Consider the following 13,132-nt stretch of genomic DNA (forward strand, 5'->3'; position numbering starts at 1 on the left):
AGGGGGCTCGGCCCAGGCGTCCGCCTGGCTGGGGGTTTGTGAAGGTGGCAGGGCTGGGGCATACTTGGAGCTGGGCCATTTCTGAAGGTCTCTGAAGGAGAAAGGGCTTCTTGGGGTGTTGGAGATGACGGGAAGGGACAGGGGTGGGGGAATTCTGGAGCAGGGCACTTTGGGCTCTAAGGCCAGAGGGCCCCACGGGCAGTTTCCAGGATGTGATCTGGAGCGGCCAGGGGTAGGGGAGGTGTGGCGGGTGGATGCGGGTGTAGCTGAAGGCCGCGTGGTGGGGGGCTGGGGGGGCGGGCAGCATGGCTGGCACTCCGTGGCGTCCCAGCTGGGAGCACCATCCAGACGGGGAGCAGGACTTTCGGACACACCTTCTTCTGGGTCCCAGCGCTATCCCCAATCTGCTGTGGCTCTCTTGGAGCCTTTGTCCTCTTGTGCCAAACAGGGCAAGGCTGCCTCCTTCCTAGGGTTGCCGGGAGCTTCCCCGACAGAGGCGTCGTGCCCCCGGGAACCTCTTCTTCTTGTGCACGGCGGTCGTATGTGTGAGGCCTGGGGTCCCCGCACCAGGGAGCCTGGCTTCCCTGGGCAGAGCCAGGCTCCGTAGCCATCGCGGCCTGCCTGGACTTCTTCCTTGCTTTGCTGCTGATGACGGGGTGATCCTCATGTATTTTACCACCTTGGGAGGCCTTACCCTAAAGGCTGAGGCGTCTAGCGGGGGAGTAAGTCACCGTGGGTGAGACTTTTTTTCAGGGGGAGATTCTGGGATCCCTCGGGTCTAAGAAGCAGCCACTGGAGTGCCGTTTGTGCTGTAGCTGAGGGTGGTGGACAAGGCAGCCTCCTGCTTTCTTTGCAGGTGGACTTTCCTCTCCGAGCCTCAGTGCCTTTGGGACTGTGGAGCCTTTGGGACAGAGGCTGGACCACGGCGGAAGGAAGGCTGCTGGGTTTCCCTGGCGTGGCCGAGTGACCGATGAGACTGATGAGAAGCTGGCTGTGATGCCTCCCAGGTTCCTGTCCCCTGTGGATGCAGCTGCTGCCCTTAGCTTTCAGTGGTCACCTTCAGAAGGTAGGCGGCCAACGCTCGAGGCAGCTCCGGGCCCTGGTGGCCGAGGGACTTGAGAGCGCAAGTCAGGGGCTGGGTGTGGGGAAGAGACAGCACAGCTGGACCAGCCTTGGCCCCAGATTTCCAGGAAGACAGTGGAGGCAGCACGAGGGACAGGCCCAGGACGTGGGGGGACACACATTCCCACGTACGTTTGGGGGATCACACAGCGATTCCCTCTCACCCCTGCGGTCTCCTGCTGGGTGGGGTGTGCACGCCCCCCGCGGCTCTGTCTGGGCCTGGGATGGCCCGGGCCACCCGGCCAGCCATGGGGACATTCTGCCTCTTGTCCGTCAGGTGTCCCGGGAGTTATCTGAGGGCCTGGTCCATTTTCTCCAGTGCAGTTAATTCCCCGGACAGACGACAGACTCTTCTAATGCAGAGCTGGACAGAATTAAGGTCTGATTTATCCGTCGCAAAGACTCTGCTGCCAAAGGTCTTCATTTCCCACTGGAATCAAATCAGTCCGCGGCTGTGTTTGTGGGAACCGGAGGTCGTGCTGTGTCCCTGGGAATCCGCGACAGTAGGGCCTGTTCAGGAGAGAGGTCTGGAGACGGGCTTCTGGTCTCTCCCCTCTGCCGGCTGCCTGCCTCGCCCACGGGATGTGTCTGCTGAGCCCATATTTCGTTCCCCGCCATCAGCCCTTCCCCCAGTGCTCCTCTGGCTCTCTTACAGGTGAGCATTTCACCGTCGCCCTGTTCCCCACAGACTCAGGTGTGCAGGTGAGCCCATGGCTATAAGCACTCAGAAGGGAGCCACAGCCCGAGGGGGTCATGGCAGAGAATGCAAGGGGCGCCTCATGAACCCGGAGGCTGTGCTCGCTGGAGCCCTGTAATTAAGTAGGCACGGAAGTGGATGCCCAGAGAGGTTAAGTGACTTGCTCATGGCCACACAGCCAGCTACGATGAACGGCGTGGTGAGCCCAGAGCCCACGTCTCCTAGTCTCCAGGCCGATGTCCAGCGGGAGCGTGAGAAGCCCTTGCTCTCTCAGGACAGAGTTTCTGATGACGTCGGGTGTGTGACACCTTGGGTCACACGCGCCCTGCGTGTGTCTTTAGATCTCTGATCTGGCCTGTAGTTAACTCCTGTCTCGACGCGATCGTAGGTGGGGACTTTCTTCACTGCAGCAGAGTGGCCAGCAGAGGGAGCTAGCTCCCAGATTCCGGTAAATCATGAATGAGTCCTCTTAAGAGTTTCTAAAATGACAGGGCAATCAAGGCTCATTTGGGGGAAGAAAAGATTGAGCTTTCATTCTTTTTCCAAATCAGCTCTACCTGCTAAAAATGATGTATAATGCATAAGGATCGAAAGTGATTAAAATCCTTATGAATTTAATCAGAAATTCACAGTTAACCACTATTTGCTTTGTTGCAAATTGATGTCGAATAACAATCATGTGTATCTGCAAATTTTTTTTAACTTGTGGGAAATTTGCTGGTGATTTGTGGGGGGAAGTTCGGGGGAGGGGGGGCCGTTTAAAGGAGAGAAAAGGAGGAAGGAAGCAGTTGAAAGCCGGCTCCCTGGAGGCCCCAAATGCAGGCACTTAGCAGTTCTATAGAAGGCCTTTGTTCATAAATTTCAGGCCCTTGCTATTTATTATTATGAACAATAGGAAATCCTAATAATAACTCCTCTGTGTGCCATTTGCTTTAACTGAGCAAAATTCTCTGAATTGTTTCTTACCTCTGCGTCACATGTTTGGGTCCAAAGCTCTCCCTCCCCCCTCTTTCCACACTTTCCTTCTTCGTCTTCTTTTTTTTTCCCCAAATTATTCCTCATCAAAGCAGACCACTGAATTTTTTCAAATGCAGACATGTATAGGGCAGAGAGAGACTGCCCTTTCATTTCCTTCCTCCCGTAAAAAAGACCTTGAAAAATGGAGACAGTTCCTGGTAAGAGTCCCCTCGGAGGAAAGAAAAGGCCAAAGGAAGAAATGCTCGAGAAGCCCTTACCATCCTTTCTGCGCTGGGAACTTTCTTGTAGAAGGTTTTTTCTGTGTCTCTGATCCAGACCACGGAGGGCTGGAGCTGCCGGGCCACCTGCAGGGGGAAACGTACATGCTTGTCTTTCTTGGTCCCCGACCACGAACAGCAGGGCCCCCAAGACGGCTCTCACGGGGGAGCGGGGCCCGGAGGGGCTCCACTGCCCGACCCTGGCCCTCCTGCACGACAGGGCGGGGGCCCCCACCGCGGCCTCCTCTCCCACCTTACGGGCAGGACACCCTTGAGGTCTGTGCATTTGGCTCTAGGACCCGGAGCCGTGAATCAGTCTGGCTTGAAATAAAATGACAGTTTTCTGCTGCAACAAAATCAAGGGGTGTTTGGGTCTCAAGCTGTAATTACAGCCTGCTTGCAGCTCCCAGGTTTATTCAGACCTGCTCCTCGTGAGAAAAGCTGTTTCAGCACAAGGGCCCCCGGAATGCCTTTTGTTCTTGGTGTGGCTGTGCCTTTGTGGCCCGGGTTCTGTCTGGGAAGTGGCTCTGAGCCCCTCCACGGTGGGCGGGGCTTCGCGACAGCGCTGGGACCGCGAATCACAGCCACACACCTAAGGATCTCTTCAAAGCGCCCCCATGACAGCAAAGTTCGGGTTTTTTTGCAACAACCTGTGCTTTGTGCAAAATTGCGACAGATGAAAGCCGGCCTCCGGCCGCAGCGAATGTAGTGTTATCTACTCCTATTTTTATATTTCTTCAAACCTCATTGAGGCAGCGGGCATGATTTTTAACCAAGACAGGCATCTAACAAATGATGGAAAAGTCACTAGGCTCGCTGCGGCCGTTTCCCCAGTGTTACGTACCTAGTGAGGCAGATTATGCACGCTCTAAGACAAAAGCCGATGGAACTTGATCCTGGTGCCAGCGTGACACCTGGGCTGTGTGCATTCACGGTCCCCACTTGCCAGCACCTTCAGCGGGGAAGCACGTCTTGCCAACCACTGTTCGGTACGCATTAGTTTTTAGACCCAGAGCCACAGAGGTTAAGAACTGCAAATTGTAGCCCCAATTCCTAGGCGGGGCGGCGGGGTGTGATAACCGCAGCGAGTGCCAGCAGTTAGTGAGCAGCCGTGTGCCCGGCCAGGGCCACACGCGTCGCACACGGCAGGACACTCACGGTCAGGGCCAACACTAACCCAGCACGTCCTCGCTTAATACGTGGTTCACGCCACAGCCCTGCGAAGCAGGTGCCGCGATGCTCATCCAGGTTTGCAGACGGGGAAACCAAGGCTGAAAGGCGCTAAGTGAGCTGTCCAAGGTCACACAGCTCGAAAATGGCAGAAGCAGGATGTAAGACCGGGCTGCTGGTGGCAAAGTCTGCCAGGCTCTCGGGCCCCGTCGCCAGTTGTCGGTTCTCTGGGTTCCTTGCCGTAGGTCCCCCGACTTTACAACGTGGCCTGCCCCCTCCCTCGCTGCAGACCGAGGGCGGGCTCCAAGGAAGCATTGTTCTGCTGAAAGCTATTTTAAGTCCAAAGCTTCGCTGCTTCCAGCCCCTAAAGAAAATAAGAAAATGAGATCCTGGGTTTCCAGCTTCTTAGAAAAGACACACTTTATAATGACAAAGGCAAAATCTTATTCTTTTTCACTCCTTAAAAATCGTAGCTTTAGAACAGAAAGCTGTTGGAAGAACACCGCACAGAAGCCGTTGTCTCCCGTCTCTGGCTAATGGTGAGCTTGCCGAAGGAGCCGGCCTCTCCCCTCCTGTGTCCACTTGGCAAGCGACAGCCTTTCCAGTCTTTGCGTGTCTCCACTCCGCCGATCCACGCTTCTCAATGGCAATCGCAGATGTGAGCACAAGCCCTTCCGGAGGCTTCTGCTTCTAACGAAGTAAGCTGCTCCAGCCGTCTTGAAAGGCAGGAGTCTTGTTAGCTTGGGATAATTTGAGACCAACGGTCTCTGGTCGTACCATTCCATTCAATAAGAAAGTCTAACAACTGTTCCCGAACTTGTGTGCGTTCGGGGCTGGTGGGGAAATTCCAAGCTTCCTGTGTTTGTCACCCGCACCTGTGAAGGAATGGCTTTGCCGGGACCGTTCACCTGCTGCGGGGCACACGGGGCTGTGTGGGGGACCTTGGTGGTGACGTGGTTTCTGAGGGTTCGGTTCTTATCAAATGAAGCAGAAAATGTTTCCCCAGCGATTTCTCTGACAATAACAATACAAGGAATGATCACTTGCAAGGCGCCTTGATCTCATGGCACCACTTCTCCTTCGCTCGCTGAGTGCGTACTGTGCCCTGCTCGTCCCAGCATCTCCCCTTTACATGTGAGGTCACTGAGGCAGAGAAGGGGTAATATGCCCCCCCAGCACTGGAGAAATGTTGGAGTCAGTCTGCCCGGAGTCAGACCTGGGTCTGCCTTTATTAACCAGGCGTTAATGTCTGCCCTGTCTCCATGGGAGACAAGATGCCCGTTCCAAAGCATCTCACTACCCTTGACCTGTTTCCTCCTCTACCCCTTTTTATTCCAGCAGGGAGAACTCTAAAGCCGTCACTGCCTTGTCCTCCTCAGTGGGGAGCTGGCCAGAGGACATCTGGTGGCCAGGCTCAGTTCCGGACAGATGAGAGAGGCATGGAATCCGGGACCCCCACGCGGACAGTGTCTCCCACCAGGGAGGATCGAAGGGATGAGACTTGTCTCGGGAGAAAAGAAGACTCAAGGGGGTAAGCTAGCTGTTTTCAAATAGTCGAAAGGCTCTCGTGGGCCAGAAAGACTGGCTTTATGTAGACTGAGAGCTGTTCTCACATTTCTTCATTCGTTAGTGCTTCCCGAGGGTGTCCCAGGCGCTGTGCTCAGTGCTGGGGTCCCTGCCCTCAAGGACCTGCCCAGGGGAAGGGAGGGCAGCTTGTGAGGGTGGCCCTAGGAAAATGGGGTGTGGGCGAGGGCCACCAATGACAGAAAGAGCGAGAAGTGGGTCAAGCAGGTGACCAGGAATGGAGACTGCAGACAAAGTGTTAAAGCACACAGAGCTTCCAGTGGTCTCTAGAAGATCACAGAGCCTGAAGATGGGGATGCGTCGGCCATGCAGGGACGGGAGCCAGGGCACAGGGCTACGTGTGCCCTCGTGGGGCTGCTCGGGGCCACAAAGGCGTCACAAAGGCTGTGGCCGGGCTGCGGAGTTTGCTTTTATCCTGGAAGCTGTGGAGAGTCTGTAAGGGACTTTAATCAAGAACTTGGATCCTAGTTGCAGTATGGAAACATCCCTCTGGTGGGTGTGTGAAGCATGGCGTGCTGGGGGGCTGTTCCCAGGGAATTGGGAAGTTGGCTGGTGGGCATGTGGGAGTGGAGGGTGGGAGCTCACCAGTGGAGGGGGAGAGTGGGTGAGGCCCGGTGACGGCTGTGGGTGAAGAGCCTGACGGGGCAGGAGTGCTGCGTTGGGGACAGCAAAGGGCACAGAAGAGGGGGCTGTCGCCACTGCCCAGGGAGGTCAGTGGTGCAGGAAGGGAGTGGGCAACAGCGGCCAGGGCTGGTAATCTGGAGGTCACTGGTGGCCTTGGTGGGGCGTGGAGGGGAGAGAAGCCAGGTGACGGGGGCTGAGGGGTGAAAGGGTCAGAGGCTGAGGCAGGGAGCATTCTTTTAGAAGGATGGGGAGCCCGGAGCCCGGAGGTGGCGTGGGATGGGAGGGCGGCCAGCAGAGGACGACCTCGGAGGGAGAAGGGCTGTCCTCCTTCCCCAGGGAGCAGGAGGTAAGGACGGTTGCTGGCCCAGGCTGGGCATCTGTGACACGAGGGATGTTCGCAGATACAAAGGGTGGACAGGCCAAGCTTTGAAAACATGGAAATTCGTGGAAATTTGGCCCTTCCTTATTGTTACTGCCAAAGCAGTATTCATCAGCAAAGTTTTCAGGATACGTATTCAGACACATAAACAACACTCTTTGCCTCCTCTGTACGAGCGAATTGTCATGTATTTCCCACCTTTGTAGACCGTCTTCGACACCCATATTTGCCAAAATGAGATCGTTCCTCATACACTGTTTTGCATTCTGGTTTACCCCATATGACATTTATTTCTCCAACATCATTTTAACATGATGTCCCATAATTTATTGATCTAACCTTCTGATTTTGAACGTTTGGAAGGTTTCTGCCTTCTAACAAAATCAAACAGTGCTTCGATGAGCTTTGGGGGCCCATGGCGAGGTCATTCCCTTAGAACGGGGCCAGACCCACAGCTGCTGGACCTCAGGGCTTATGTTATTCTTGTTTTCGCCCACGTTGGCAACCTGCCCTCCCAGAGGTTCTCTGCTTACACTCTCTTCAGCTGTGGATAAGCGAATCTGTTTTTCCACACCCCCTCCTTAATGAGTATTAACAATAAAAAACTCTTTGCCAATTTGTTAATGAAAAATGGTATCCTTTGCTCTTTTAATTTTCATTTAGCAATGATAAGCCTTCATTTAAATTACTCACAGAGAGTTTGAGGTCATGGGCAATTAGATGTAATTAATTCATAATTGAACTTTCCAGAAGTTGCACGGGCCAGTTGACTTCAGCTGCCAGTAGAGGGCTCTTCAGTCCCATCAAATATAACTACAGGTTTTCAGTTACATGTCAAATCTGGAATCAAAACGAATTTCCACCATGTGCTTTTTCAAATTCTGGGAAGCTCTATCAAACAATTAAAGACTTCTTCCATGTGCTTTTTATGGCTTTGATCTTTTTTAATCCCAAAAGAAACGCTATCAACATTCTCCATCAAAATTAGATTCTCTTGGGTCAGGATATAATGACTCCACGGTGAAAACTTGTTTGTGTTTGGCACACTTTAATTACTGATATGATTTGCCCAAATGACTCCTGGAAGCTTTGGAAGTTCTCTCCGAAAGTGTCCTATTTTGCTTGCCTTAGAGAAACTGATGAAAAACGAGGTTACTTTTTTCAGTGGTTGAGTCTCAGTTTACCAAACTGAAAACACCCCGTGTCCATCCATCCATCCACCCACTCACCCTTTCTTCCTTTTTTCTATCGATCCATCCATTTACCTACCACCATCCATCTACAGCCTACCATGCATTCATCTAGCCGTCCATTTAGTCACCATCCATGTATGCACCCATCATCCGTCTATTCAGTCACCTACCCACCCCCTGCCTTCCTTCCTACCACCTATTCTCCCACCTGTCTACCCACCCACCCACCCACCCTCCATCCATCCACCCATCATCCAACTATTTACCCTTCCGTCCTTTCTTTTATCTATCTATCCATCTATCCACCCATGTACCATCCATCCATCTACTCACCCACCCACCCTTCCTTTCTTCCATCCATCCATCCACCCATTCACCCATCCATCCATGCATCCTTCCCTCCATCCATCCATCAAACTACCCACCCCATACCTATTTGCCAAGCATCTGTGATATTCCAAGCTCAGTGGGGGGAGGCAGGAGAGACATGGTGGAGAGTGTATAGTTTCTGTGTCTGAATGAGAGTTGCTGGGCACAGGCAGGCAACCACCAGGGAGCTGTCATGCTGGGGAGGAGTGGAGAGTTGTGAGTTACTCAGGGAGAGGGGAGGCTCACGTTCTGAGACTGTGGTCACTTGGCTTCTGTTTAAACACTTAAAACGTGAAGGTGTTTCGTTCTGCATCCCACTATTTAAAAATAGTGTTTAAATTTTTGATTTCCTTGAATTATAGTCTTTTACAAGATGGCGGAAACTACTTCAAGTCCTCACTGGGTATGAGCTGGGCTAAACCGTAAATTGATACTCAAAGGACGAGCCGAGTTGTACTAAAGAGTCAGGAGACCGGCTGGGCTGGCCCTGTATGAAAAGGAAGGGAAACTGAGGCAGAAGAGAGGACCAGGAGGAGCTGGGATACAGGCACGGTTGATAGACTGTGACAGGTGGGTGCCGTTGGGGGAGTCAGGTCAGTGCTGGCAACACCAACATGTTGATGCTCGGCCGATTATCAGGCTGTAGTCAAAGGGAAGGTGTCTGCATGGTGACAGGCGTCAGGCTTTCAAGCCCTCTGGAATTCTGTCTGGATCCCCTTCTCCTCCTCAGCTCACTCCCAGCCACGCCAGGGCTAACGGCTTCACGCCAGGCTGCACTGACCGAGCCAGCCTTGGGCAGCACAAGGGTTAATGCCTACGTGCAAGGCCATCTACAGTCTCCACTAACATGTGGCACGTTTTAGCCACATTCAAGGCCTTCCTTGCTTTACGTGTTTCCAAATTGGCTAACGATTCTTTCACGCCTGTGGGTGGACCCTGGTCAAGAGCAGACGGACCCTAGATTTACGGTGATTTACAGCCCACAGAATGCCTGCACGTCCCTTACTGACAGACGACGCTTGGGGCATCCGCGGTCTGGGGCCCCTCTTCCATGGGGATGTGGGGACGCTCTGGGGCCTCTGCTCAACCTTGCTGTGAACTTAAAACTGCTCTGAAATACAAAGTTCACGCTGAAAAAAAAAAAAAAGTTGTGATGCGCATGTGGACTCCCTTCTCAGCCTAAACTGTCTCCACAACAAGTGTAAGGTGACCCATTCAGGATCAAGGTCTCCAGCCCCTCCCTTCCTTCATTTTCATACCTGGTGCTCCACCGGAGCTCCTAGATTCTGATTCTCTCTCCCACTCTCCTCCCCTGCCCTCTCCCCCTCCTCCCCTTCTCTCCCGTGAGCAACTCTGCGTTTTGGGGTCAGGTGTCATGTTTGCTTTATCCGTATTGAATTTCACCTGACGACGGTGACACTCCCACATTTATTACATTTATTATATATCCGTGTGTTGGGAAAAAAAAAATCATCCACGAATAGCAACTGTGTCTTTGTTTGCGTTATTCACCAGGAGGAATCTGAGCTTCCATGAGCTACAGAAACATAACTGGCTGGGGTCTCCGTGGCCTGACTCCTGGACCAGCTGTTTGTACCAGCACATCTGGGCGAGATCCCTTGGCAGGCGGCCACAGGCTGTTGGCTGTGAGCCCAACGAGGAGCTCCTGGCGAGTGGTGCCAAGGCACGAACAGCATCACGGCTTCTTTTTGTCCAGACACGCAGGCCGGTGTGGGCCACGTGGCCTGGACCGGATGCGGAGTGTGGGAGGCGGCCTCGCTCTGAGTCGGGCCCTCACTGGAGGACAGGGAGGGCTCAAAGACCACGGGGAAGAGAAGCCATCTCTCCCCAGACCCAGAGCACAAGACAAGCAGTCCTCTGCCTGGACCTTCCAAGCTCTGCTGGCCTCTGTTCGGCCTTCTCGTGGGAGGTCCGGAGGCTCAGGAGAAGGGGGATCCGGAAGACGTGGAATCCTGCCGGGGTGCCAACAGCACGCAATAGTTTCCGGTTCTTCACCTTCTCACGCTGCAACGTCCCCAGCTGACACTCTGCCCCGGGAATGTCCCTGCCCTTGGGTCACTGGGCGGGCATGGCTGCCACAGGCCGGGCACGACGGAGGCTTCCCTCCCCCAGAGGCCAGTCGGGAGCCGCGTGACAGAGCTGGAGTCGGACGTGGGCTTAAATCCAGATGCCAGCCTCTTTGTTCTTTTGTATTTTGGGTCAAATGAAGCACTCTGAGCTTCGTTGTTTTTTGTTTTGTGTTTTTTTTGTCTGTAGAATGGAGACTTTAGTTCCTGTCTCATCAGGGATTGGTGCAGTTAAAAATGCAAGTGTGTGTTACACTCCTTAGCACGTGGCAGGCTCCAGTCCCGTGGAGTCTTTGCTGTTCCTCCGTCCCCTGATTATAAAGACCCGAGGAGGCCGGTGCCTTGCCGTGGTGACTTCTTTCGTCCGCGAAATACGTATGAAATAGTAATCGTTTATCACATTTCTGTCCTTCTTTCTTCTCGAGAGAGAAAGAGAGAGTGCAAGCAGGGGAGAGGGACGGAGGGAGAGGGAGGGAGAATTTTAAGCGGATCCCATACTCGGTGTGGAGCCCGACACAGGGCTTGATCCCGCGACCCTGGGGTCATGACCTGAGCCCAAACCATGAGTCAGATGCTTAACTGACTGAGCCACCCAGACGCCCCCACTTATCACATTTCTTAATTGTTAGATACATTTCTAATATTTCCCTGATAAATAGATGTGTATTCTTTCCTGCATATAACTTTAGCATAAGAGGGAATTTTAGCTAAGTTGCTTACTCATACAACCAACTCAGTTCTTCAAGGAATTCGCTTATCCAAGCTGTTAATCCATGAGAAAGACTGTATATTTTACATTTGAGAGAGACAGAGCATAAGCAGGGGAGGGGCAGAGAGAGGGAGACAGAATCCAAAGCAGGCTCCAGGCTCTGAGCTGTCAGCACAGGGCCTGACGCGGGGCTCGAACTCACGAACCGCGAGACCATGACCCGAGCTGAAGTTGGACGCTTAACTGACTGAGCCGCCCAGACGCCCCTAGAAAAACTGTGTAAAACAAAGGAACCCTCCAAAAATAATGCTAACAGCACGGATTGGAATCTGTGCCCGTGCAACAAACCAGAGACGCATTTCTGCAGAGTTTTCACGCATGTAGAGTGTGGTAGGAGGAACCCAACAACAGCCAGAAGTGCAGTTATGAGTGGCTTCCTGAGAGTTGCATGCTTGGCTTTCTAGAGGTTAATTCAGGGATGGGAATTCTTTAGAAGGAGGCATGATAAGTAACAGGGCTTCTGTTATTTCACCTTCTGCAGCAAATGCAGAAGAGCCAGATTCTGCTGTGTGCAAGCCACAGCCCATTCTACGGCTCGCGGACCACAGGCATGCATTATGGCTTCCTGGCCTAGATCTTCTGGCACAGGTATGATTTCCCGCCTCTTTGGCTAATTAAAGCCACATACCTCTTTGCAATGCAGATAGCCCCTCTGTCAGTCATGCCAGGACACGGTGGCCTCACCACACAGGAGTTTTCATTGAGTGACTCCTACTCCCGAGACCTTCGTGTCTCTCAGGGATCAGTGATACACACAGTAAAGGTGAGGCTTAACGAGGTGTGTGTCAGGCACAGAGTGCCCTAGGTGGCTAAATACACTGTTTTCCACATTCTGATAGTTTGACGTTCGGCCTTTTGTGGCCTACACAATGTCAGTACGCGATGGTTTTAATAAATGCGAAGACAGCTTACCCGCTATCAAGACAACCTCTCAGTAGCAGAAGAAATAATGTCTTGAGCGAGAGAACATCATGATCCTGTCATTGGCTCTGTCCTAGGGTCATGCCAGGAGCAGGGGAGCCATGCGGCAGGAGGGAGAAGAGGCTTACGTCAGCCCTACCTCCGTCAGAGGCAGATGATGCAGTCATCATATCTGGAGGCTCACGTCGCAGCACGGCAAGCCAGGAAAATTACTTAAATGCTTGCGCCTCAGTTTTCGCATCAGCGAAACGGGGATGATGATAGTGTCTACCTCACAAGGTTGTTGTGAGGACTGCACGAATTAATACGAAACAAGATGCTGGTGAAATGGCGATAGTTTAATATTTATGTGCTTCTGCCTGTTACTTACAATGTCAACGCAGTTAGGTGTTGAGGATGGATGTATTTAGGTGTTTTTGGGGGGCTGGGCAAGAGCGTAGGTTTCTTTTACTTTTCCACGGAAGCACTTGGTGTGTAGAGCTTCGTGGGTAAGTACAGGAGGCCACAAGCCAGGCTGCTGGGCTTTAAGTTCCAACCCATGTTCAGAGCCTTAGCTAACCTCAGAAAGGTGCCTGCATGCTGGAAGATTCCGGGCTCAGTGGAGAGCAACAGCTGGAAAATTACTAAGCATATACCTTAGCCTTTGCCACAATGAAGGCGCTTGTTAAACACCTCAGGCTTTCCATCTAAGGTTCGTTCAAGTGAAGATGATGTTCTAGGACTCAGAGGTTCACCTTAGGCTAAGGGCAAAAATCAAAATAGACCCACAATCACAAAATGGAAAACAAAACCTCTGCAAGCTCAAGCTGATCAGCCAGTAATTTAACTGCCGGTTGGAACAGAGCCAGCGCATCAACAGCATACCATCCACAATGTCTAACATGCAAAGAAAAATTACTAATGATATGAAGGAACAGGAATATGTGACACATGGTCAGGGAAAAAAGTCAGATAGAAAGAAACTCCAAGGTGCCTTCGTATT

The 13,132-nt window shown here is 52.7% G+C and overlaps 1 protein-coding gene across 4 annotated transcripts in view; it reads right to left on the reverse strand.

Moving 5' to 3' along the window:
- Positions 1 to 13,132, reverse strand: part of IQCA1 (IQ motif containing with AAA domain 1) — a 154,826-nt gene that overhangs the window by 19,715 nt on the left and 121,979 nt on the right. For all 4 annotated transcript variants that reach the window (XM_042995762.1, XM_007082991.3, XM_042995761.1 and 1 more), the window contains one exon: positions 3,055 to 3,141. In XM_042995762.1, the coding sequence (XP_042851696.1) occupies positions 3,055 to 3,141 (87 nt within the window). The remainder of the gene's footprint in view (positions 1 to 3,054; positions 3,142 to 13,132) is intronic.

Source organism: Panthera tigris, chromosome C1, assembly GCF_018350195.1.
Source record: "Panthera tigris isolate Pti1 chromosome C1, P.tigris_Pti1_mat1.1, whole genome shotgun sequence".
NCBI classification, from domain to species: domain Eukaryota; kingdom Metazoa; phylum Chordata; class Mammalia; order Carnivora; family Felidae; genus Panthera; species Panthera tigris.